Here is a 21824-nt window from a genome sequence, read left to right as displayed (position 1 = left end):
CTGACCTACTGTAACGAGGATGGTTGCCTCCCTGTCCAGGGGGACCCAAGTAACAGCACTGCCTTTTGGGGGGGCAGAGACCCCACCTTTGGCTTTGGGGCAGTTGAGACAAATTGGTCTGGATAAGGGCTCCCTGAGGTGGGTGTCCCCATGTGGGACTGTTCTTGGGCAGCGTGCAGACCGAGGTTGATGGAGCAGGGAGCGTTGGGGGCTTTCAGCACTTATCATTGCTGAGATGTCCCCCCTGAGAGGGGAGGTGAGGGTTCACCATAACCACCACAAGGAGGGGTCTGTAGGTGGGTGCCCAGCAGCCCTTGTACCAGCCACTATCGGAGGTCGACTATCTCTCCAGGTACCCCCACGTCTGGCCTTCTGGTCTTGGAGTTTGACCTTCCCCCCCACCCCCACCGACCAGGCCTGGGCCTCCCATCTCCTCCTCATTCTCCTTGGCCAGCCCTAGGGCCACTGTTCAGCCTAGGGTGGGGAAGGGTGGGGGACAGGGGAGACAGATTACGGCCTCTCCCTCTGAGTTCATTCTAATTTGGGTTATGACTTCAAACTCTTCTTTGGATCCTCCAACTTAGTTTGGAAGTTCAAGAGGAAGAAAAAGTTCTTTTCATGCTCTTTGCATCCACCCCAGTTCTGGCTAATTCTTCTCCCAGCAAAGTGTCTTCTCTGTCAGCTGGACAAGTGTCAGGAAGCACATGGGTGGGGGAGAGGACATAGAGTAATTTTTCAAGAGATTATGTCACCTCAGGCCAGTGCAGGCTGTTATGGTCAAAGGGCCTTTGAAATTCTCCTAAAATCATCCCATGAGATTCAGTGCGTGCACACACACACACACACACACACACACACACACACAGCCCGGGGTGCCGGCATTCATCACGGTCCCATGAAATGCGCGACCTGGTATATTTTTGTAACGGCCTATTACAGAGGTTAATCCCGTGTGATCTCCCCCACCACCTCCCTCCAAGTCTCCAACACCCACCGCCATCTCCTATATTTAAAGTGTTAAATGCTTGTTTGCTGGTAATTTGCTCTGCAGGGTCTGGCTGAGGAAAATATCTATTGAAACCCGAGGCAATGCTACATCCGTGGGGACTGGAAATCACTAGCTCCTAGGCAGGGTGGGGCTTATTTGGCAACTTAAGCAGAGGGAAGGGGCTTATGAGGGTGGCATCTGAAGCAAGGGGACAGTGGCTTCTCTGGGGTCCTGGCTAGGACTGCCCCGGAGGTCCCCTCCTCACCACTAGGTTTGGGACAGGGGGTTCTGCCCCCTCCTTCCTCCTTCCTTGGCACCATCTCTTTTCTCCACTCTCTCTTTGGCTTTCCCTGCTTGGCCCCCTGCTTGCTCTTTTTGCAACTGCTTCCCCCACCTCTGTGCTTTCTAATTCCCCCCCCACTGTGCCTTCTGGGGGAAAGGGGGCCCTCCGTGAGCCCACAGGCCTCCTAGGGCAGGGCAGAGGGCTCAAATGCCGTTCAGGCACCCAGGACTGTAGTTCATTGGCCCCGGGACCCAGGACAAGTTACCAGCTGCTCTGCTCGCCAGTTGAAATTAGAGCAAGTACCTTTTTTTAAAAGTTTGTTGATTTATAACTAATATATAATAAACTGCACATAGTCTATGTGCCCAATTTGATTATTTCTAAAAGATGTATACACAGCCGTGGAACCAACATCACCACCAAGATAATAGACCTCTCCACCACCCCCAGATTTCTTGGTGTTCATTAGTAATCCCCCCTTTGCCGCTCACTGCTCTGTTCACTGCCCCTGCCTCCCTCCTCTCTGCACCCCACTGTCCCCACGCCCAGGTCTGCCTTCTTTCACTCAGCATTTTTTGGGGGTTCATCCATGCTGTACCATTTTTTTCCTTTAAGATTTATTAATGTATTTGCCAGAGAGAGAGAGTGTACAAGCAGAGGAAGCAGCAGACGGAGAGGGAGAAGCAGACTCCCCACTCAGCAGGGAGCCCAATGCGGGACTCGGTCCCAGGACCCTGGGATCATGACCTGTGCTGAAGGTGACTGAGCCACCCAGGCGTCTCCAATATTGTCCTTCTTATTGCTGATAGTGTTCTATTATCCGACCTGCATCAGTTGATCCATTCATTTGCTGATGGACATTGGCGTTGTTTCCAGTCTGGGGCTATGACACAGAAAGCTTCTAGGAACATCTGTGTGCTGGTCACCGCGCGGACCAGTGAAGCAGGTGGCGTCTCAGGGTGCTATACTTGCTTTCTTAGCTCAGCAGCCGCCAAGGCCTTCATCCATCCTTATTCTTCACCTTAACCCAACATGGGATGATATGGGACATCAGCTTGCTTGGGTGGGTTCGGCCCCCGCTGCATCTCTCTCGTGGTGTGACTCAGGCAACTCTTGGTGTCCTTTGTTAATAAGGGGATGACAGCTGTTCCTTCCTCCTAGAGTCGTTGTGAGCACTACATGAAGCATTTAAACAACCCCCGGCACCATGTTCAGAAATGCTAGCTCTCATCACCCAGCTTGGGCCCTGACTGCATCTATCCACTCCACGATCCGCTTCCTCCAGGCGTTCTGAGCTGGAGCTCACACAGGGGCGTCCTGATACCCAACTTGAGAACAGTTTCCCAGGCAAGCGATGGGCAGCAGCACTGGAAGTCCCTTGGATTTTTTTCTAATTACTTCTCAGAGTGGATCCTGACCCCCGACGGACAGCTGGGCACAGCTGCCAGAAGACCCCGCCCGAGCCCCCAGGCGGTTTAATACAGAACCATGCTCTTTTGGGACGCAGTGATCTGGAAACGTGGCAAAAGCTTAGTCAAATCATAGGGAATCAAGGTGAGTGGAGGCAGAAAAGGCTGCCTGCCCCTCCTACTTCCCCATAGGTTGTCCAGATCAGAATCCAAAAGGGGCTGCTGGGGGTCCTGGACAGGCAGGTAGAATCCTAGAAGGTACTAGAGCTCTTTGAGATCTTCACAGACCAGGGCTCTGAATTCTGGCTCTGCCCCTTTCCTGACTTTATCAACTACAGTAGGGCCAGCGAAGCTATGCCAAGGTAACACGAAGTAATTTCAGGGGTTTAACACAACAGAAGTTTATTTCTCACTTAAACTCCATATACAACACTCAGTGGTGTGAGGGTGCAGGGAGCTCCTTATGCTTCTGCTTAGAGGGGACACGTGTCAGTTTGGCCCCCCTCGTCAGTGGTCGAAGTCAGTCACCTGGTCCCCAGCTAACACCAGAGGACATGCAGTCCTGCCTTGTGACAGAAGGCAGAGGGCCGGAAATATTTGGTGCACGGCACTAATGATGACCACGCTAGCCAAGTGACCTCTGAGCCCATTTCCTCTTCTGCAAAATGGGGACAATAACCGTATTTACCTTGGAGATTGTTTGGGAGCATTAAATGAGAAAGCTTATGCAACCTCCTTGGCACAGCGTAGCACGTGCGGCGAGTGAAATTAAGCTGAGATGCCCTCCAGATAACCCCCAGCGATGCTGAGACCAGGACTGTTTGTGTACAGAAGGCATCCAGCATGCTAGGCTCCTTCCTGCGTTCTGCAACACTTACCCTGCCCCCTCTCCAGCCCGCACCCTCCGGGGGCCAGGGGAGGCTGAGTAACTCTCCCACTTCCCTAGACCACCAAGGAGCCCTTGGGCCAGCCAAACCTCATCACCCTGTCCACACCAGCCTCATCCTCACTCATCTTGGAGGTTCCCTGTCTTTTTTTATGTCCATGTGGAGGACAGAGGCCCACTGAAGAAGGGGCCGAGAATCCACGGGCAACGAGAAGGAAATTACTCTCTGTTTTGTGCTGAGCATAGTACTGGGTGCTCAATCCAGGTTGCCTTATCTAAACCTCATCACAGTCCTGCCATGAAGTGAGGGCAATTACCCTCATTTTGAGACAAGGAAATGGATGTTTGCAGTAGCTCCATAACTTGCCAAAGTTTACATACCTTGCGAGTGGCGGAGCCGACATCTGAACCCAGATCTCCCAACTCGGAGCACCACCCCTGGGCTTCCAAGTTGTCTATTATTTTGTACAGTCTTAGCTTTTATCCAGACTGTAAACTCCCATGCAGCCCAGTCCTGAGTGTTTAGCCTCCGGGTCCTTCCCCACTGTTGTGGGCGCTGCCTGCTCTGGGACCATGGGGACCATGCTTTTAGTCCCATGGTCCCCACTGGTCCACAACTGCGGACCAGTCTCTTTACCTGTCCGGGCCTCGGTTTCTTCACTTGAAAACGAAGCTGTAAAACTAGATGATCTTAGGGTTCTTTTCAACTAGAGGGTTCTGGGACATTGAGAATTGCCCCCACCGGCTGGCTCCTCCTGCCTTTGGCCTTCATGGGCAGCGTGGCAAAGTTGAAAGTGGATGAAGAGTGACGTCTGAGGTTATATGGGGTATTAATTAAACTGTCATTAACATTTGAAACCAAAAATAGTTGGGGGTTTTAGGACTGATAGGGTGTTTCTTTCTTTTCTTTCTTTTTTTTTTTTTTTAAAGATTTTATTTATTTGACAGAGATCAAGTAGGAAGAGAGGCAGGCAGAGAGAGAGAAAGGGAAGCAGGCTTCCTGCTGAGCAGAAAGGCCCGATGCAGGGTTCGATCCCAGGACCCTGGGATCATGACCCTAGCCAAAGGCAGAGGCTTAACCCACTGAACCACCCACGCGCCCCTGATAGGGTGTTTCTAATCCACAGCAGTTTTCTCTCTCTCTCCCTTCTATTTATAACAAATTCTGGTTTCCTCTAAGGCTAGGTCTGTCTCCATCTGTAACAGAGGAAGTCAGGCTGAGCCCGCGCCTGAGCAAAGACCTCCGAATCCGCACCCCAGTAGACCCTTTCTGGGGTTCTGAGCTCCGGTTGGCAGGTGGAGCTGGGCTCTCTGTCCAGGTCTCAGTGGTTGTGTGGCTGGACTAGCGGATGGGCTCATGCGCTTCTCCGTGGAACCAAGGACCGCTGCTGGGGTGGGGCTGGCAGTTAGGCCTGGAGGTCCAGGAACTCTGTACTCTCCACCCCAGTCCTTTAGGACAATAATCGGTTTCTGCAAATGCCAATGCCTAGTGCTAATCTTAAAGAAGATAAAAGGGAACAGGACTCAAGTTCAGGCTACCTCTGGAGACATTTCTAGAGCTAAGGTTATCTCTTAGGTACAATGATTTGTTACTGTAGGGTTGCTGCTGAGAGCTAGGTCGTGCCTGAGCGATCTGGGCCAGATGGCTTCCTCAAGTTGCTGCTCGAGTATTTTAACTACAGGAGTGGGAGCTTCCTGCCTCGGAGAGGGTCCTCCTCAGCTCCCCCACATTCCCATCTGCCCAGACGCCCACAGCTCCTGTCAAGAGAAATGATGGAAGCTCCTAGACGCCCAGTGGGGAAAGGCCTCAGCTCAGGGAGAGAACTGGGGCTCAAACCCCAGTCCAAATAGGGGATTCGGGGCCAAACCCGGGATAGTGTGTCTGTGTGTGTGCTTGTTTCTGTCAGGCGGAGAGGAAAGGGGTGGGGGTTGGGGGAGATATGCATATAGGGAGCTCTTTGAGAAACTTCAGGGTTAGGGAAGGAAAGGAGAGCAGCTGGGAGGAGGGAGAAGCGGTAGGAAAGGGTGGGAGCCAACCAGAGAGAGGAAGCACAGGCTGAGCTAAAACTGCAGAGAGACTGAGGAGGGCAGGGATTGTCCCCGGCCTCCCGTCACCCATCTAATCTAAATCTCCCCAAGTTACAGTTTAAGCCATTTCCTGCCACTGGGATCCCTGTCTGACCTCTGTGCCCAGTTTCCCTCCTCACCTCTGGGCAGCAGCGTCCAGGAGTCCGGGTCTGGTCATCTAGATGCGCTCTGCTCCCCGGTGGTCCAGGAAGGAGCTGCTGAGGTGGCCTGAGTTTCCAGGCCGATGTGCCTTCCTGCTCCTTCAGACCTGACATCCTTCAGCCTGGAGGGATGGGCGTGGGGGAGGGGTAGTTGGTGCAGCAGCTCTGGCGCCATTTCCCAGCAGTGGAGCCCTGAGTCAGAAGGGTCATCTACTCTCGGAAGTCAGAGGGGACCTCCTAGAGGCAGGAAACCAGAGATGAGCCCCAGAGTCGTCCAGGGTCTGGTGGGCGGGAGAGCAGCTTTGCAAAACACAGCACTATCATCCAGGAGGGCTAAACCTGGAGTGAAAGCCTGGGTCAACCCAGCTTCCTTCCCTCTGGGCAGTTGCCTGGAGGTGATCTGGGAAGTCTGGAATAAGACAAAGGGGTTCAAATCCTGGGTCTGTTGCTTTTATGTTGGGTGAAACTCATTCTCCCCTTCTGCAAAATTAAAAAATATAATAAAGCCCAGCTCATAGGTTAGGAGGTGAAAGTAGAATATGCGTAGAAAGTAACTGGTTCTCATAGATGGTCCATACATGTTAGCTACCTCCCACCTCTTATTTTGGTGGGAAGATGGGGAGAGACTGTCCAGGATCTGACTCAACACTCTGCGGGCCTGCTGCTCTGGGAAGGGTGAACTACTGGCCCCAGAGAGAGCTTCCTCTAGGTGCAAATACTAATAAAAGATGCAGGATCCCACCAGCCGCCTCCTCCCTCTCCTCCACCCTTGGGGCACTGCTGGTGGTGCCCTGTTTTCCATCAGGTTGGGGAGGGGGGGTGATTTGCCCTTGAAATTTGCCCTTGAAGTTATCATTGTTTTGGTTTGACTTTAACAGTGATCTGGACTACTGGATGGAGCAGTTATCTGTGCGGGTGAGTAGGGGAGGGAAGGGAGGAGAATGGCACCAACAGATACATCCTCAGACCCTAACCACACCCTTGCCAAAATCTCTGACACAGTTCATCATCACTGGAGGGTGATGCAAGAGGCTTGCAGTCTGGCTCGCCTTTCCCCTCTCCCCCAGAGAGCATCATCCACATCTGGAGCTGCAGCTGGGTCCTCCCCTTGGGCTCTTTCCAGTGAAGGGAGCTGGTTGAAGTGTGGGAAGGGAGGGCAGCTGGTGAGGGCCCTGTGAATGGCCCCAGTGTTGGGAGTTGGGGAGGGGGGAGCAGGGAGAAGGTGTCTGGGCTCAGAGGGAGGGTAGGTGGAGTGGAAAGGGAATTGTGACTTCTCAGAGCACTGTTCTTCTCCATGTCTGCCCTGTGCTTAAAGGCTCCAGGGCCCCCCTTGTCCTTTATATCCCTGTAAAGGCAGCTGCACTGCTTCATCCCCTTCCCCACCCACCTCGCCTACCCAGGTGCCTGGAGTTGAGTGCCTCCTTTGTTCCCGTATCTCCCAGAGCATTTCAGGCCTTCAACACTGACCCTCTGCCCCCACAGTCAAGACAGACTGCAAGCTAGGCTCAGAAGGGTCATCTTGTGGGTCATAAAGGTCAGTGGAACCGCCTGGTGGAGCAGAGGGAGGGGCCCATCTGGTCGAGGAGCCCAGCCAGGAATCAACCAAAAAATGAACTTTAAAGTGCTGTAGGGTGGGGGGTACCTGGTTGGCTCAGTCAGTTAAGTGGCTGCCTTTGGCTTGGGTCATGATCCCAGGGTCCTGTGATCGAGCCCCCCATCAGGCTCCCTGCATGGCGGGGAGTCTGCTTCTCCCTCTCTCTCTGCCTGCTGCTCTGCCTACTTGTGCTCTCTATCTCTCTATCAAATAAATAAATAAAATTTAAAAAAAAAGGAAAAAATGCTGTAGCGTGGAGGTGGAGGGAATTTTAGTCACCAGCAAGAATCTCCTTCAATAAAAGTTGACAAATTCACTATTATAAATTAGAAGAGAAGCTTTCAGGGCGCTTTCAAAATATAAACCGCTAATCGCCGTGCGATGGTTTGAAGCGAAGCACTCCGCTGGGGAGACCTGGGTTCTTACCCTTTCTTAGCCACCAAATCTGTGTGACCTTGGGTAGTTCCCCTCTCTGCGTCCCAGTGGCCTCAGTTATGAAACGGAGGTCGCATCGAGGCTGAGATTCTGCAACTCTGGGGGGCCGAGGCTCCAGCGTGGTCAGCTTCTGAGCCCTCCTCCTCCCCGAACCTCCAATCCCGCCTGCCCCCCAGCGAGCGGGTGGACGCGAGCCAAGACGTCCCTTTAAAGGCTCAAGTCCCGCCCCTACTGCTGCCTCGAGCTTTCGATTGGTGACTGCGGGAGCGGGGCGGGGCCCGGCGCGGGCCCGGCGGGGCTGGGGGGCGGGTCCTGAGCCGGGCCGGCCCCCGCCCCCTTTGTTCGCGCTGCGGCGGGAGGTGGCTGCGAGGGTGGGAGGTGTGTGCGCGCGTGTGCCGCGCCGTGGGGAGCGGCGGGTCGCGCCGCGGGCTGTCAGCTAGCTGCGCGCCGCCGCCCGATGGCGAGAGGAGGCGCGCGGGCCAAGCCCCGTGAGGCCTCCCCCGGCCGCGGGTGAGCCCCTCGGCTTGCCGCCCGCTAGCATGTCACCTCCAGCCGCCGCGGCAGACTTCGCCAGCAGTGCCCGCGCCCCCGCCTCCCGCAGCCGCAGCCGCTGCCGCTGCCTGGGGCATCGGCCCCCAGACCCCCGCCCCTGATCCACGCCCAGACCCTAGAGCCGGAGGACCATGGCCGGCCAGGGGGACTGCTGCGTCAAGGTGGCCGTCAGGTAGGGACCGGTGGCAGGGCGGGGGGTGTGCGCGGAGGGCTCGGCTTTGTCTCGCGTGGGCGTGGAGCCGGGGGGCCACTCTGGAGCCCGCACCCCGGGAGGAGAGGCCGGCATGGGCCGGGCAGGAGGGCACCGTGCACTGGACGGGCTGCCGCAGGAGATCGGCGGCCCGCGGGCTGCTGGAAGGTGGCTTTGTTTGGGTGGTAATTTCGGGCCCCACTTGGGAGCCCTTAATGATCAGAAAATCGAATAAACAAGGAAATCCGGTATTTCACACCCAGCCCTGGCCCAGGCCGGAGCGTCTGTGTGTTTCCTCTTCGCCTCCCCTTGGGGCTGCTGTCTCATATGGGATATTGGAGGGGGGGAAATTTTCCCTTCATCCACCCCAGTCGTCTAGTTCTGTGCTCTTGGTCCAGCTAGGAAGGCAGCACACCCGCCCTGGTAACTGGTTCTGCAGACAAAGATCGACTGAGAGCAGGGAGGAATGGAAGGGCTGGGGTGGTGCCTTGGCCTTTCATGGGGAGTCAAGGGCTTTTGGAGAGAGTACGGGCCCTGTCCCAAGAGGACATGGAGCTAGGGCAAGGAGAAAGCCGTATATCTGAGCCGTGTATCTACCTCTGAGAGGGCAGGAGGGTATGACGCTGACACCCCATCTTCGGGCTCCCATATAAAATGGAGGTAGGGTGGTGCATGGACTTATATGGGACTTGCAGTGACATCCTGACAGAATTGAGGTGGGGAGAGGACATGGCTGGGGGGCTTCTATTGGGAGGGGCACACAGAGGTGTGAACCCCGAAATCGTGCAAAGTCGATCCATACATGTCCTTTGTGTTGGGTGGAGATGCTTATACCACATCACCTCTCCTTGGTTTTGTTTTAGGTTTTCTCTTTCAGAGGGGTCTGTTGCTGGGAGAGTGCCAATCTGAGACTGGTCTCCAAGGCAGGAAGGATGGAGAAATACAACCATCTCTGCCCCAGGCCTATATGTTGGGGGTGGGGGGATTGGGTCCAGGGCTAGGGTGGGTCTCTGACACCAGTCTCTGGATTCCCTGGGTTGTAGGTGACCCAGATACCAAGAGTCCATGGAAGTCACTCGAGACAGGGCCAGAGAGGACTATGGCAGAGCTTTCCCCTCTTGCCCTAGAGCAGATGCCCCCCCCCCATCATCTGGCCCGTCCTCTGGAGCTCAGAGAGGAGGAGAGGATGGCTGATCGAAGCTCAGGGGTCAAGGAAGGGAGACTGAGGTGCCTCCCACTCATGCATCAGGCAGCCTCAGCAACACTTGAACACAGCCTTGCTGGCCCTGAGCAGCCTGAGAGACAAAGAGGAGCCCTGCAGGTGCCTGGTGGGCTGGCGGGGGCGGGGCCAGGCTGCAGCTTAGACTGACATTGCAGCAGGATCCTGTGGAGGTCGAGGGAGGGAGGTATGAGTGGTGGGGGGTGGGGGGAGTGAGAAATGTAAATATGACATCTGCAGCAGACTGGGAGAGTCCAAGTGCATCATAAAAGGGAAATGAAGCCCTGGCCCCACTGACTGTGAACCAGGGCTGAGAAGGAAGGGACTTAGGGTGCTTGTTCCTCCCATGGGGGCTTTCCTTTAGCCTCCGTCTTATAGGAGCGAGCCAAACAAAGCCCCCTCTACTACCACCACGGTCAGCGCCCCCCAGGCTAGATGGGGGCATGGTAAAGTGTGGGAAAGCCCCTTGGAATTGGTACTCAGTGCAGAGTGGTGAGGAGAAGCTGGTGTGGCCTTCCCAGCACCACCAACAGAAGGTTTTTGACACCCTTTCCAGGGAAGGAATTGTGCCTGCCCACTGCACCCAGTTCTTTGAGGGCGGTGGGTATCATCTCTGCTTCCCACTCAGATTGCTCTAGCAGGGTCCGGATGCCCCCACTCCTTGCCTCCCGTTGCTGATCTTGGATGGAGGGGTGGGGAGATTTGAACATCAAAAGAGCCAGACTTGAGGGGGCTTCTGGAAGGTGAGGGCCCAGCCCACTTGTCCCTTCCCACTCCAGCCTGAGCGCCTAGCCTGACACACGCCAGACCTCAATGGGCAGCCGGCCGTGGAAGACAGACAATGCCTGGACAGAGCCCAGTTTCTAATCAAAGAGCTGAGGACAGGACAAGACCAGGGCTGGGGCTGGGACAGGGAGCAGATGGTGCTACAGAGGACTGTAGGGGAGTACCCATGATTTTGGATTCCCATTGACCCCCTGTCCCCACCTCTGGAAGTCACTTGTCCCACCTCAAGGACCGGGTGGCGGGCTGGAGTGGGGTATTGGAGTAGAGCATTGCTGGGAAAGGCCCAGGCTTTGGAATGGCCAAGGGCCCAACCCGGTATCAGGCTCAGCTTTCTGACTTCCTGGAAGTCCTTTCTTATATCTAACTGAAGTGTTCTCTGAGCTCCCATGAGAATAACATGGCGAACCCTGGGTCCAACTCTTGGGAAAGGGAGGCCAGGAATGAGACGGACTTTGTTTGGGGTGTGTGTATGTGCGTGTGTGTGCACGCGTGTGCACATGCATGCCTGTGTAAGGGAGGACATCCTGGTGGGGACTGCTAGACTAGGTGAGAAGTGCCAGCCCAGGGCTCTTGGCCCTATAATCTCCTTGGGAAGAGGATCAAAGCTGTCAGTCTGCAAATCTCCACAGGGCAGGCTGGGGCTGGGGGAGAGCCAGGGGACGAAACTTTCAGAACCTGGGGCTGTAGGATAAAGGGAGAAGGTCTCGGAGTGAGCAGACCCTAAAAGCCCCACCCCAGGCTAACCTGAAGTCTGGCCCATCTGGCCCTAAACCCCAGCTAGTTGTCTTTGCACGGAAATTCCCAGGCCAGCCGCTCTCCAGCCTGCCCTGTGATCCCTTTATCCATTAATCCCCTGTAGATAGGGACTCAGCTCCCTGGGCCCAAGGTTGGCCTGGAACCAGCCTCTCACTACCTGGGGATGGGTGGGGGATAGGGGAAAGGAGCTTTAAAGGCTGAGTTGTGCCGGGCCCAGGCTGCAACACAGGCCCAACTAATGGGGTGAGAAGGGGAAGGGGTGGCTGTTAAGAAAGGCAAGTTGGCAAAGTTGAAATTGGGGAAGGAAGCCAAGACACATGGTACATTTCTTTAAGACCCTTCAAGCCCCAGTTCTGAGTCCCCCACCATGAGAGGAGCCTTCCATAGGTCCTCACACCCCCACACCCCTATTATCTTTGCCTGGTTTCCTTAAGCTTCCTTCCTTTCTTCGGCTGGGGCGGGGAGGTCCCTCCACAGGTCCCACATCCATCCGCAGACACTCCAGAGTAGATCAGGGGCTGGGAGGGGATGGAGGGGACACTAGCTAGGGACCTAGGGGACAGTGTTAGATCGTATTCCCACACTCCCTCCTTTGGGCTCTCTGGCTGTAGTTATTTCTGGAGCTTCCAGCTACTCTGAAATCCTGGTCAATGTCTGTCTACATTTTGAATCCCAAGAACTGGTGTCTTGGGAGAAAGATACCAGAGAAGACAGAGAAAACTGCATGCGGGTGGTATATGGGTGCCTTCAGAGTCCCTCCTCTGCTCTGGTAGCCCAAGGGCAGCCAGAGCCAATCAATGCCAACCGTGGCCCATGCTGCCATCTGGGAAATCGAGGCCCAGACGGGACCTCCTGTGCCTGGAGACCTGAGAATCTTAGCAGTGGCCTCCTGCTGCAGAAATAGGGCTTATGTCATCACAAGGAAGTGGAGTGTAGTAACCACAGGCCCCGGAAACCGTCCCCCCTCCACCACCCAGCCAGCCTGCCTGCCTAGCCTGAAGCTGATTGGATCTCCGCTTTTGAAACCCTCAGAGTGGGGCTGGGGTGGGGCGGGGGCTGAGGAAGTGGCTGGGGTGACAGGAGCCTGGGGCCCTTACTCTTACAGCTCTGGGGGCAAAGGGCAGGGCTGAGGCCAATGCAGTTCACCCATTGGCTGGGTCATGGTGCTTCCTTTCTGTTTGTCCTGCTGGGCCTCCGATTTACCGGCTGGAGAATGGGACAGCTGGTTTGTTCTCGTTTGTTCATTTGTGAAGAGCCGTGGTGTGGATGAAGTAGAAGGGATATAGCCCATAAAGTGTTGGCTCCTGAGGAATTGATGTGTAAAATGTTTTAAAAGTGAGCCCTAACTTGCAGTGTTTCGAAGCAGTGTCTGTCTGGTTGAGCTACAGTGAGTGTTAGGTACAGGGAAGAGTTTCCTTCCTTCCCTCCCCTCCCCTCCCCCTCCCCTCTTTTCCTCCCCTTCCTTCCTTCCTTCCTTCCCTCCTCTTCTCTCCTCTTCCCTCCACTCCTTCTTCCCTCCCTCCCTCCCTTCCCTTCCCCTTCCTTCCTTCCTTCCCTCCCTTTCCCTCCCCTCCTTTCTCCCTCCCTTCCCCCTTCCTTCCTTCCTTCCCTCCCCTCTCCTCCTCTCCCCTCCACCCCTTCTTCCCTCCCTCTTTTCCCCTCCCCTCCCCTTCCTTCCTTCCTTCCTTCCTCCCCTCCCCTCCCTTCCCCTCCCCTCCCATCCCCTTCCTTCCCTCCTCTTATTTATAGCAGAAAGTATCCCAGGATGGAAAGAAGACTGAACTTGGGGGTCACTAAGCACTGTGACTTCTTGAACACTTGCCCTGTGCCAGGCAGCATGTCTACACTGCCCCGTTCCACCCCACCCTACCCCCACTGGAGCCCTACCAGCTAACTGATGTTTTTCCATTGTATGGATGAGCAATCACTCACAGCCAGTAAATGGAGGAGTTTGGATCAGAACCCAGGGCACTCTCCCTCCAGGCACATGCTCCTCAGACTGCTGTCAACCACCTCCCGTTACTGCTTTAATTAGCTCTTTGCTGTGAGTCTCTTTGCCTCAGTTTCTCCATATGCCACACTGCACTGGTTGCCGTAATGGCAATGCGGGAAAGTACTTAGGAAGGCGTCCAGTGCTCTGCAGTGGGGGAATGTGTCTGAATTTCCTTTTCTGGGATTGCTTAGCATGGAGCTGCCTGTTCCCCCCCTCCAGCCATGCTGTTTGCTCTTGTGTTTGGGGAACTTCTCCCTTGCCACTGGGTAGAAGTCCGCCTGTTATCTCTTTCCTTAGCTCCATGCTGCTGCCCCTGGAATTGATTTTCCTGCCTGAGTCCCGTCTTGCCACTCTCTAGGAAAGGAAATTCTGGGGGCAGCCCAGTCTCCTCTTGCTATCCCTACAAGCCCCCACACCAGTCACAGGGCAGAGCCCCGGGTGTTCTGGGTCTCCTCGACTCTCATTTTACCCTCTAGACATGGCTGCCCCTTGGGGAAAGCTCAGGAGGGGTACTGAGAGGCCGCCGGGCTGGGGAGAAGAGGAGGCTTCTGCGCCCTGGAGGGGAGCCAGGCTGGGGCTGGTCGGCCTCGGCTCCAGAGAGTTACCCTTCCATCCCTATGGGCTGGGGGTGGTGGAGATCTGTGGGAAGGGCTGTGAATCCCCATGGCGGGTGGGGGACCTGTGGGTGGCAGTGTCCTGAGCCCTGAAATACTCCCTCTTTACCTCTGGCTGCTCTGGGTGTGGAAGGGAGGCAGTGCGTGGTCCCCTGGTCCCAGATACCTGAGTCCCTATCCCTCCACCTTGTGCGGTGGAAGTCCACCATCAGAGCAGTGGTGGAGGCCACTTGTCCTCTCTCTAGGCTGGCTGGTCCTGCCTGACCCTGGAGTTAAGGTGCCTTGAGGAGAGCCTGGGAGTGGGCACTGAGGACTGAGGACTAAGGACCAGGGCCAGGGTGCTGGGGGAGAGGCTCGCTGCCCTCCCTAACCAGCTGCTTGGAGGTCAGCCGCCTGTTGCTCTGCATTCCTCAGCAGGGGAGCGTCCCCAGGGCCCCGTTCCCACTGAGCTGTCCTCCACATGAAGCACATGCCACCACAGCTCTGGGCTCTGGAGACTCTGCAGAGTCTCCAGTCTCCTGGGAGGTCATGGGAAACCCCTGCCAGATGCCCTGAGAAGGGAGTGGGACCAGAGAGCCAAGCTGGAACACAGCTGAGCCGAGCTTCCCTGAGCCAGGCTCGCCCCTCTCCCCGGGCCCCTGCAGCCCAGGAGTCAGACCCACAGGAGTCAGACCAGTGGCTCAGGCAGCTCCTGGCTACTGCTCACAGCAGGGCGAGCCTGTCTCTCTAGTTTAGGATGGGGCCTGGCCCCCTCCCTCAGCTTCTCCTAGCTCTGCTCCCCAGCCTCTGACCCCTCGCCCTACTCTGCTGGGCCTGCTTCCTCCTGTGCCTGTTTCAGCCTCTCAGGGGGTGTCGTGGGGCACAGCTGAGATCGTGATACCCCAGGGGCCATGAAGAAGACTCTACCACGGGTTCCCTCCCCTGGTGGCCTGCCTGTCCCTGGTTGTGACGCAGAAGCTAGTGGTCATGACTTGGATAAACTGAAAGAGAAGGTCAAGGACTTCTGAGGAAGGAGTGGGGGCTGAACCCCAGGTGCCCTGAATCGACACCCCAAGGCATTGTCTTGGAGTGTCCGCACCCTTGCGCTATGCACTTGAGAATGTGTTTGGGGGCAGAAGTCAAGCACAGGGGGTTGACAGACCCATTTCCCCAGATCTGCTAGGGCCTCATAAACCCATGCTTTCCGACCCCACAATACAAAGCCTCCTTGTTTGGGGTCTTTTCCCTGAGGGCAGTCTCAGGAGGACTGTGCTGGGGGGAGTGTCTTAGAGGCCAGGAGAAGGTCCAGTGACAGGGCGACAAGACCTTCTGGCTACCCCAGGGCTCCGGTGTCTCCCCACTGTATCCCTGCAGCTAAAAGACCCAGCGCCCCACACTGGGTCTCCCCACTAGAGAGGAGTCGCCTCTCTGGGAAGATGCCTTCTCTGGGCTAAGTCAGCTAAAAGGCCCCGGGTGTCTGGGAGCCAGACTCCCCTGAGAGAGCCGGGATTTTGCTTCCAGCCGCCTTCCCCAGAGCTGGCAGGCTGCCAGTGGGGAGGAGGAGGAAAGGATGCTCATTAGAGTGGGGGTGTAGACGCCCTCTTTCTGCTGCTGGGGAGAGTTGCCTTCCTCTGGCAGGCAAGCAGCCTCCTGGGTTCTTGGCTCCGTGCTTCTCCATGCTCTGGGCCTCCGCTCTCAATTCTACAAAACGGGGGAAATGCTTTCCCAACAGAGTGCTCGTGGCGCTGCTGGCAGCTGTCGGTAGGATCAGTCCAGGGATTCTCCGAGGGGATCATTTTTCCCCAGTGCAACCTCCCTCCTGCCCTGGTGTGGGGCTGCTCAGTGGAGGCAGCCGGATTGGGCAGGGGCAGGCTTGGCTTGCGTTTCATTTACACCATTACGAATGGCGTGACTTTGGGCTGGTGAAATTTCACCTTTCCCAGCCTCAGTAAAATGAGGCGAATGCCCCTTGCTACCCAGGGCTGTCATAACCCATTACATGTGTTCCTGTATGCAAATGAGCTTGACACATAGGTTCTCAAAACGTGTTAGTGTTGTCCTGATCAGGGGTGGAAAAAGCACAGAAGAAGCAAGAATGGTACCGGTGACGATGATTTCTCAGGAAAAAGATTCCCAAGAATCCCAGGCTCCCCTTGCCCCCAGCTTAGTGAGCTTTGCAGGCAGGAAGTTCTTTTTGCTGGCTTATCTAAATCCCTCCTGCTGTAGCTGAGTTCCCCTTTGATCTGTCACTGATGAGGAAGAGCTGGTCCCTGGCAGGTCACAGCGTGGCTCAGTGACTCAGTGTGCCAGGCAGACTGGAGGTCATGGCTCTCCTCTGTGTCCCCTGCTCCTCTGCCCACCCCCACTTGCGCACAACAGCTCAGCTCCAGTCAAGCCTGGGAGGCTGGAGCCAGGCAAACCACCTGGGGTTGGGCAGAAGGAAGGTCATGGAATCTGGCCAACCTCAGGCTTGGGGGCAGCGCACTTAGGGACCAGGGAGGGGATGAACTTCCTCATTTCTCTGTTTCTCCTTGGGGCCGTTACACTAGCCTGTGGGGGCTCCTTTTCAGGATTCCAGAAAGGTATCAAGGGTCCTGTAGGAGAAAAGGGCAGAGAGGCTTCTCCTCCCCCCCCCCCCCCACCCCCGCCGGGCTTCTTCCAAAGGGGCTGGTTATGGTGGTGTTTTTGGCCATTGGAGGGGTGATTCCAGCCTAAGTCCCTGGTTTTCTCAAAGCCTTTGAGGGAGAGTCTGGTAAGAGGTTGTCTCCCAGCCTGGAAGTCCCCAAAGTGCAGATTACTCACGAGTGGGCCGCTGTGCATGCTAGTTCTCTCCAGCTCTCCGGGATTGAATCTTTAGGGCTGATGGCTGGTAGAGGTAGTCTTCCTAGAAGACCTTCTTATTTATTACCTATGTGACCTTGAGCCCAGTTAATTCCCTCTGAACTCTCCTTTGTAAACTAGGAACAAGAACACCCCCATTAGAACGAAATGATTTGTGTAATGATGTAGCATGCAAAGCTTCGTAGGCACAGAGTCTGGCAAAAAGGCAGTCTTGTTCTGTATGTGTGGGAACTTACTAACTGGAGAAGTTGAGTAAGCAGAGATGTGAAGGGGTTCCAGGTGCTAGCAAAGAAAGGCGCCAGGAATCACAGACCTCTGGAACAGTTCTTGGGTGTAATGATACCATTATTTTAATATCACAGCTTGTGACCTCTCAGTGACAAAACTCTTCTCTTCGAAGAGGAAAGGCCTGTGGTTGCACCCTTAGAGCACTAATTGGGGGGCAACTCAAGAGCCCCGGGAGGGGCCCTAGTGGGCTGATTGGGTGGGACTAACTTCACCTGAGACGCTGTATCAACCCTTAGGAGCCCAAGGTCATTGAGCGGAGCCCCTCGGGGATAGTGATTGGCTGGCTTTCTGTGACGTCACTGAGGAGGGGGTGGGGTGAGGGAGCTAGCCCCATCCTCCTCCGTCCCCCGCCCTCCAACCCGCCCGGCGCGGGTAGGGTTTGGGGCTCTGGGCACGTTACCCTCGCAGAGGGAGTTGTTCTCCTTGGCAGACCTTCAGCGTCCCGCAGGGCCTGCCTCCTCCCGGTCTGCTCTGTCCTCCCCTTCTGCCCCGTCCTCCTGGCTTCCCAAAGAGCTGTGGAAGCGCTGAGCTCAGCTCTTCCCGCAGCGCCCGGCTCGGGTTCGCGGCCTTTGTCCCGCCGCCGCCGGGGCACCGACGGGTGCGGGGCCGGGCCCGGGCCCGAGCCCGAGCCGTCTGAGTGTCTCTCGGCCCGGGTGCCCGCTTCTCCGGCGGTGGGGGAGGGATAGGAAAATACCCACATCACACCAGCTCCCGCTCAATTGTGGGCAGAGGAAGCTCAGCGGCCACGCGCCGTGCCAGATCCTGCCTCTGAAAAGCCCTGGGCCCTTTCTCCTCGCTCTCGAGCCCGCTCCCACCGCCGCTCGGGCTGCGGGTTGCCAAGTGGCAAATAGACCGGGCTCTGTTCAGGGAGATTCCGGGAGCCTTTCTGCGCGGGGCTGGCCGGCCCGCCCCCTTCGCTCCCGGCTGAAGAGACGGAGGGTGGCTTTGCAGGCGTGAGGCTTGGGGTGAGATTCTGGAGGTCCCTGAACAGAAATGATACTGGATGTGTGATCGAGCTGGCCCACGGGGCCACAGTTTGCTGATTTGAGTTTTTCCAATATTAAATTATAATTTATCTTGATTACTGAGTGTCTTTGTACCCCGTGAAGTTTTGCACCTGTGGCAAATACCTCACCTCCTCGTAGTCCTGGGTCTGGTCCATGGCTCCTGGGGTCTGTGGTTTATTTGCAAGACCCTAGAAACTGGTTTCCAACCCTGACCGCCCCTGCACCGCCCCCCCCCCCCCCCCCCCCCCCGCCAGGCCCCCAGGAAGGACCAGGGCTGTAGTGGCTCCCATCCCTGCCGCCATGCCCTAATTTAAAAGGAAGCGGCCACCTTCCCCGTATCCTCTTATCTGGGATGGAGTTGGGCTGGCTGAGGCCTCTGCTACTTTGAGGGCAACCCACAGAAGTGACCTCACCCAGGGTGGGGCCAGGAGAGGAAGCTACTGGAGGGGAAGGTGATGGAATTCTTAGAAAGTTAGAACTGGGAAGACATCATCCAGAGGACTTAGGAGGATGCAGCAGTTTCTCAACAAGAAGAGGGTGGGGGCAGAGGCTTGTCCAGGACCCCGGACTTGATCTCCCAGCCCTCTGGTCTCCTACCTGTGGAGTGTGGGTTTGAATGCTTGCTGGGCAGGGTGTGATGGAGTGAGCCCCAGGGCACACTGTCTGCCCCTGCTGAATGGCAAACCCTGAGCAGATAGAGCAGGATTCCTTCCAGAATGCCTCCCTGGCTCTGGCGGTGGTTCTGTGGGAGGAAGCTTATCTGTCGATGTGGGGATGAAGAGTGTCCTGGGCGGGAGGTAGCTGGAGAAGCAGAAGAGCCTGTAGGTTTCATAGGCAGACCAGGAATGGATGCCCACCTTCACAGTATTTACCGTGTGTGTGTGAATTTAACCACTTCAGGCCTCAACTTTCCTCTCTGAAAAATGGGCATTGAAAGCCCTAGCTCACTGCTAACTTAACTCACTTAAGTGAGTTAGTCTATGGCAGGTGCCTGGCCCAGCTAGCCCATGGAAAGCACACATAAAATCTTAATTCTCCTTTTCTTCTACCTCCAGTAACCTCTAGTTACTCATTCAAGTCCCATTCCTGGGACTAACACTCTCCCTCATCCAGGTCAGTTGCTTTGGGAATTAGTAACTCTTAGCTGAGCCCATGTCCTCTGTCTCCCAGTGGGTACCCATCTCTCTGAGTAAGCACCCTGGTGCTTTGCCAGCATGGGGTGGGGGGGCTGGCTCTCTCTGACCACAGAGGACCCCCGCCACAAGATGTGCTAGGCCTCACGCCCCAGGATGAGAGCCCCAAGATGCATGCCTAACTGACTGCACAATTCTCTGACCCTAAAGCTCTGGAGCCCCTCTTCTCCATCTTCCTTCCCAGACTGCTCTTCTCCCACTCTTTTGATCCCGGCGGGTGGGCTCCCCTTATTCTTGGGGCTGGCTGTTGCAGGAGAAGCAGCCCCTCTCACAGACGGACTCTGCCAGGCAGGGCTGCTGCTCCCCCTCCCCTGCTCCACTGTCTCCAGGATCTTGATTTGATTTCCTCCAATCACCAGCACTGCCATCTGCCTAGGGTAATTAAATGGTATTTGAATTGGATCCAGAAATCCTATCACAAGCAGCCCACATGGTAGGGAGGGTGTCTTCTGGAGTTGGTGCTGGCCAGCAATGCTGGAAGCTCCTCAGAGCCTTCCCTGGCCAGACCCTTGGTTCACCTGGGAGCACCTGGATACCCTGGGCAGTGAGTATTTGGTCCTGGGTCCCGGAGGCCCCGGGGGCAGAGCCGGCTCCGAGGACCAGAGCTCCAGCTTCCTACCTGGTGCCTAGTGTGCAGGGCCACGCCCCCTCTGGAGTTGCTGCCTGCTGTCTCCCTGTGTCTGTGAGCCGTTCTGTCCCCCCAGGCCCCCTGAGCCCTGCCCTTACTGACACAGTAGCATAGAAATAGCAGAGAGGTCGTGCACACGCTGTTTGAGCCCCACTCTGCCCCTTACCATCTATGACTGGCTGGGCACTGCCTCATTTCCTCCCCTACAAACCGGGATCGTAGTATTCACCACAGGTGTTCTCTTGAGGATCAAGAGTTAGTATATGTCAGTGCTTAGACACCCCCGGGTATGTAGGAGTGTGAATTTGTGTCAGTTGCCACTATTAGAGGTCGAAGTAGAACTGCTGGCCCAGACCTCTTACTGGTGAGTCAAGTTTCTGGTCTGTAGGTTCTAGAGAGGATGAGCAAGAATCAGCTGCTCCCTTCCCAGTCAGAAACCAGTTCAAGGGGACACCGAAAGGCTGCGTTCTAATTTCAACTTGATCCAGAACAGCTGGATAGTGTGGATGAAGGTGGTGACCCTCCATTCCTGTCAGCCTTAATGAGAGAGAGACACTGACCTGTGAGGACCCATTGACACCTAAGGGAAAACACTCGTGAAGAAAACCCAGACTACCATCTACGGTGTGGACTTGGCCTGGTGCAGCCAACTCCCCCCACACGATCCCCTGGGACTTACCCCCCTCCTCAGTCCCCTTTGGCCCTCTTGCAGCAAAGTGCAGGCAACAGCCTGAGGGGAGCACCTCTCCTGGCCTGAAGCTCTGAGTGGGCCTTGGGGGCTGGGGCAGCCCCAGACAGGGACAGGATGGCGACTTGGTGGCCCTTGCTCTGTGGCGAGGTCCCCCTCAGCCCTGGATGCATGCTGGCCTGGCCCTCTCACTCTTTTCTTCTCTTGGTAAATGTTGGCTTTGGGAAAGGGAGCCTGACAAGCAGCTCATTGTGAGTGCCTGGCTGATAGGGCTGGCTTGTGTGAGCCCATGAGCATTACTGCCTAGTACCCCCCTCCCCTTTTACTTTAGGCATTTGGGAAGTGCTTTTCTGCCTGTCACTACAGCGCATGCTCACTGGCTCACACTTGGTTGCCATGGGAACCTTGTCATGGCAATGGCTGCTTAGCAGAGAGAGAAGAGGTGGCTGGATGGAGATAGCCCTATCTATGGCCGGCTCCCACTCAGCCCTGGTGCCATTTTCCTTCCTCTTGTAAGGGAGCCCCCCGGGAGCTGGGATCGGGCCCCTCCCATGGCAGACCTTGTGTCCCTTGTCCAGGTCTCCGCCCTTCTCAGCTGACTTTTTGGCTTGACCTGGTCTGGCCCCCTTGGCTCTTGGAGAGGAACGAGAGCTGGTGCCTGAGAATGTTCTGCCAGGTTCTGGCATCTGACAGGGGGCTCCGCAGCTGCCCATCCTTCTGGAGTACTCTTGCTGCCCCTGAAGGCCTTGGCAGAAGCTGTGGTCTGCTCTTTAATTCAGTACCAGGCCTATCCCTCCTGTCTGCACCCTGGTGTTAAGCCTTACCTCCCAGAAGGGGGCAAGCTGTCTTCTCTTCCTGATCTTTGGGACACTGATTTCTAGGGCTCTCCATTCAATCAGGTGTGTGGGGCACTCTGATGTCAGACCAGGGGGGTGGGTTCTGTCACACCCCCCGGTACAATCTTGGGCAAGTCACTTAAACTCTGTCAGCCTCCATTCTCTCATCTGTAAAATTGGGCAAATAATATGTACCTCACAGATTTATAGTGGAGAATACATGAATTCCTTTACGTAAAATGCTTTTAACCCAGGTCCCCCATATGTAGAGCACTTGAAAAACGTTAGCAACTCAGTAAATGTTTGGGTGGAGTAGATATTAGTCTTACTCTTATTATTATTGTATTGTTACAAAAGTTGCCTTTGTCCTCTGGGGAGGCTCCTAAGCTTCCTTCCTTCTCTCCAGCTCGTGGGGGCTGGAGGGGGCCTGG

At 55.9% G+C, this 21824-nt stretch overlaps 1 protein-coding gene and 1 long non-coding RNA gene across 5 annotated transcripts in view; both read left to right on the top strand.

The window, feature by feature from the left end:
• The first annotated feature begins 1968 nt into the window (after positions 1-1968).
• LOC125085418 (uncharacterized) lies at positions 1969-7482 on the top strand. The gene is made up of 3 exons (XR_007122919.1): positions 1969-2825; positions 6673-6709; positions 7195-7482. It is a non-coding gene; the product is annotated as an uncharacterized LOC125085418 (long non-coding RNA).
• Positions 7483-8195: 713 nt separating this feature from the next.
• KIF21B (kinesin family member 21B) overlaps positions 8196-21824 on the top strand; it is a 47766-nt gene continuing 34137 nt past the window's right edge. For 3 of the 4 annotated variants that reach the window (XM_047704918.1, XM_047704917.1, XM_047704916.1), the window contains exon 1: positions 8197-8547. In XM_047704918.1, coding sequence (XP_047560874.1) covers positions 8507-8547 — 41 coding nt within the window. In that variant the 5' untranslated portion in view covers positions 8197-8506. Of the gene's footprint in view, positions 8548-21824 lie in introns of all 4 variants that reach the window. The other variant, XM_047704915.1, reaches the window with a different exon arrangement.

Source organism: Lutra lutra, chromosome 15, assembly GCF_902655055.1.
Source record: "Lutra lutra chromosome 15, mLutLut1.2, whole genome shotgun sequence".
NCBI lineage: Eukaryota > Metazoa > Chordata > Mammalia > Carnivora > Mustelidae > Lutra > Lutra lutra.
The sequence above is the reverse complement of the archived record's forward strand: the minus strand, read 5'-3'. Positions and strand labels throughout refer to the sequence as shown.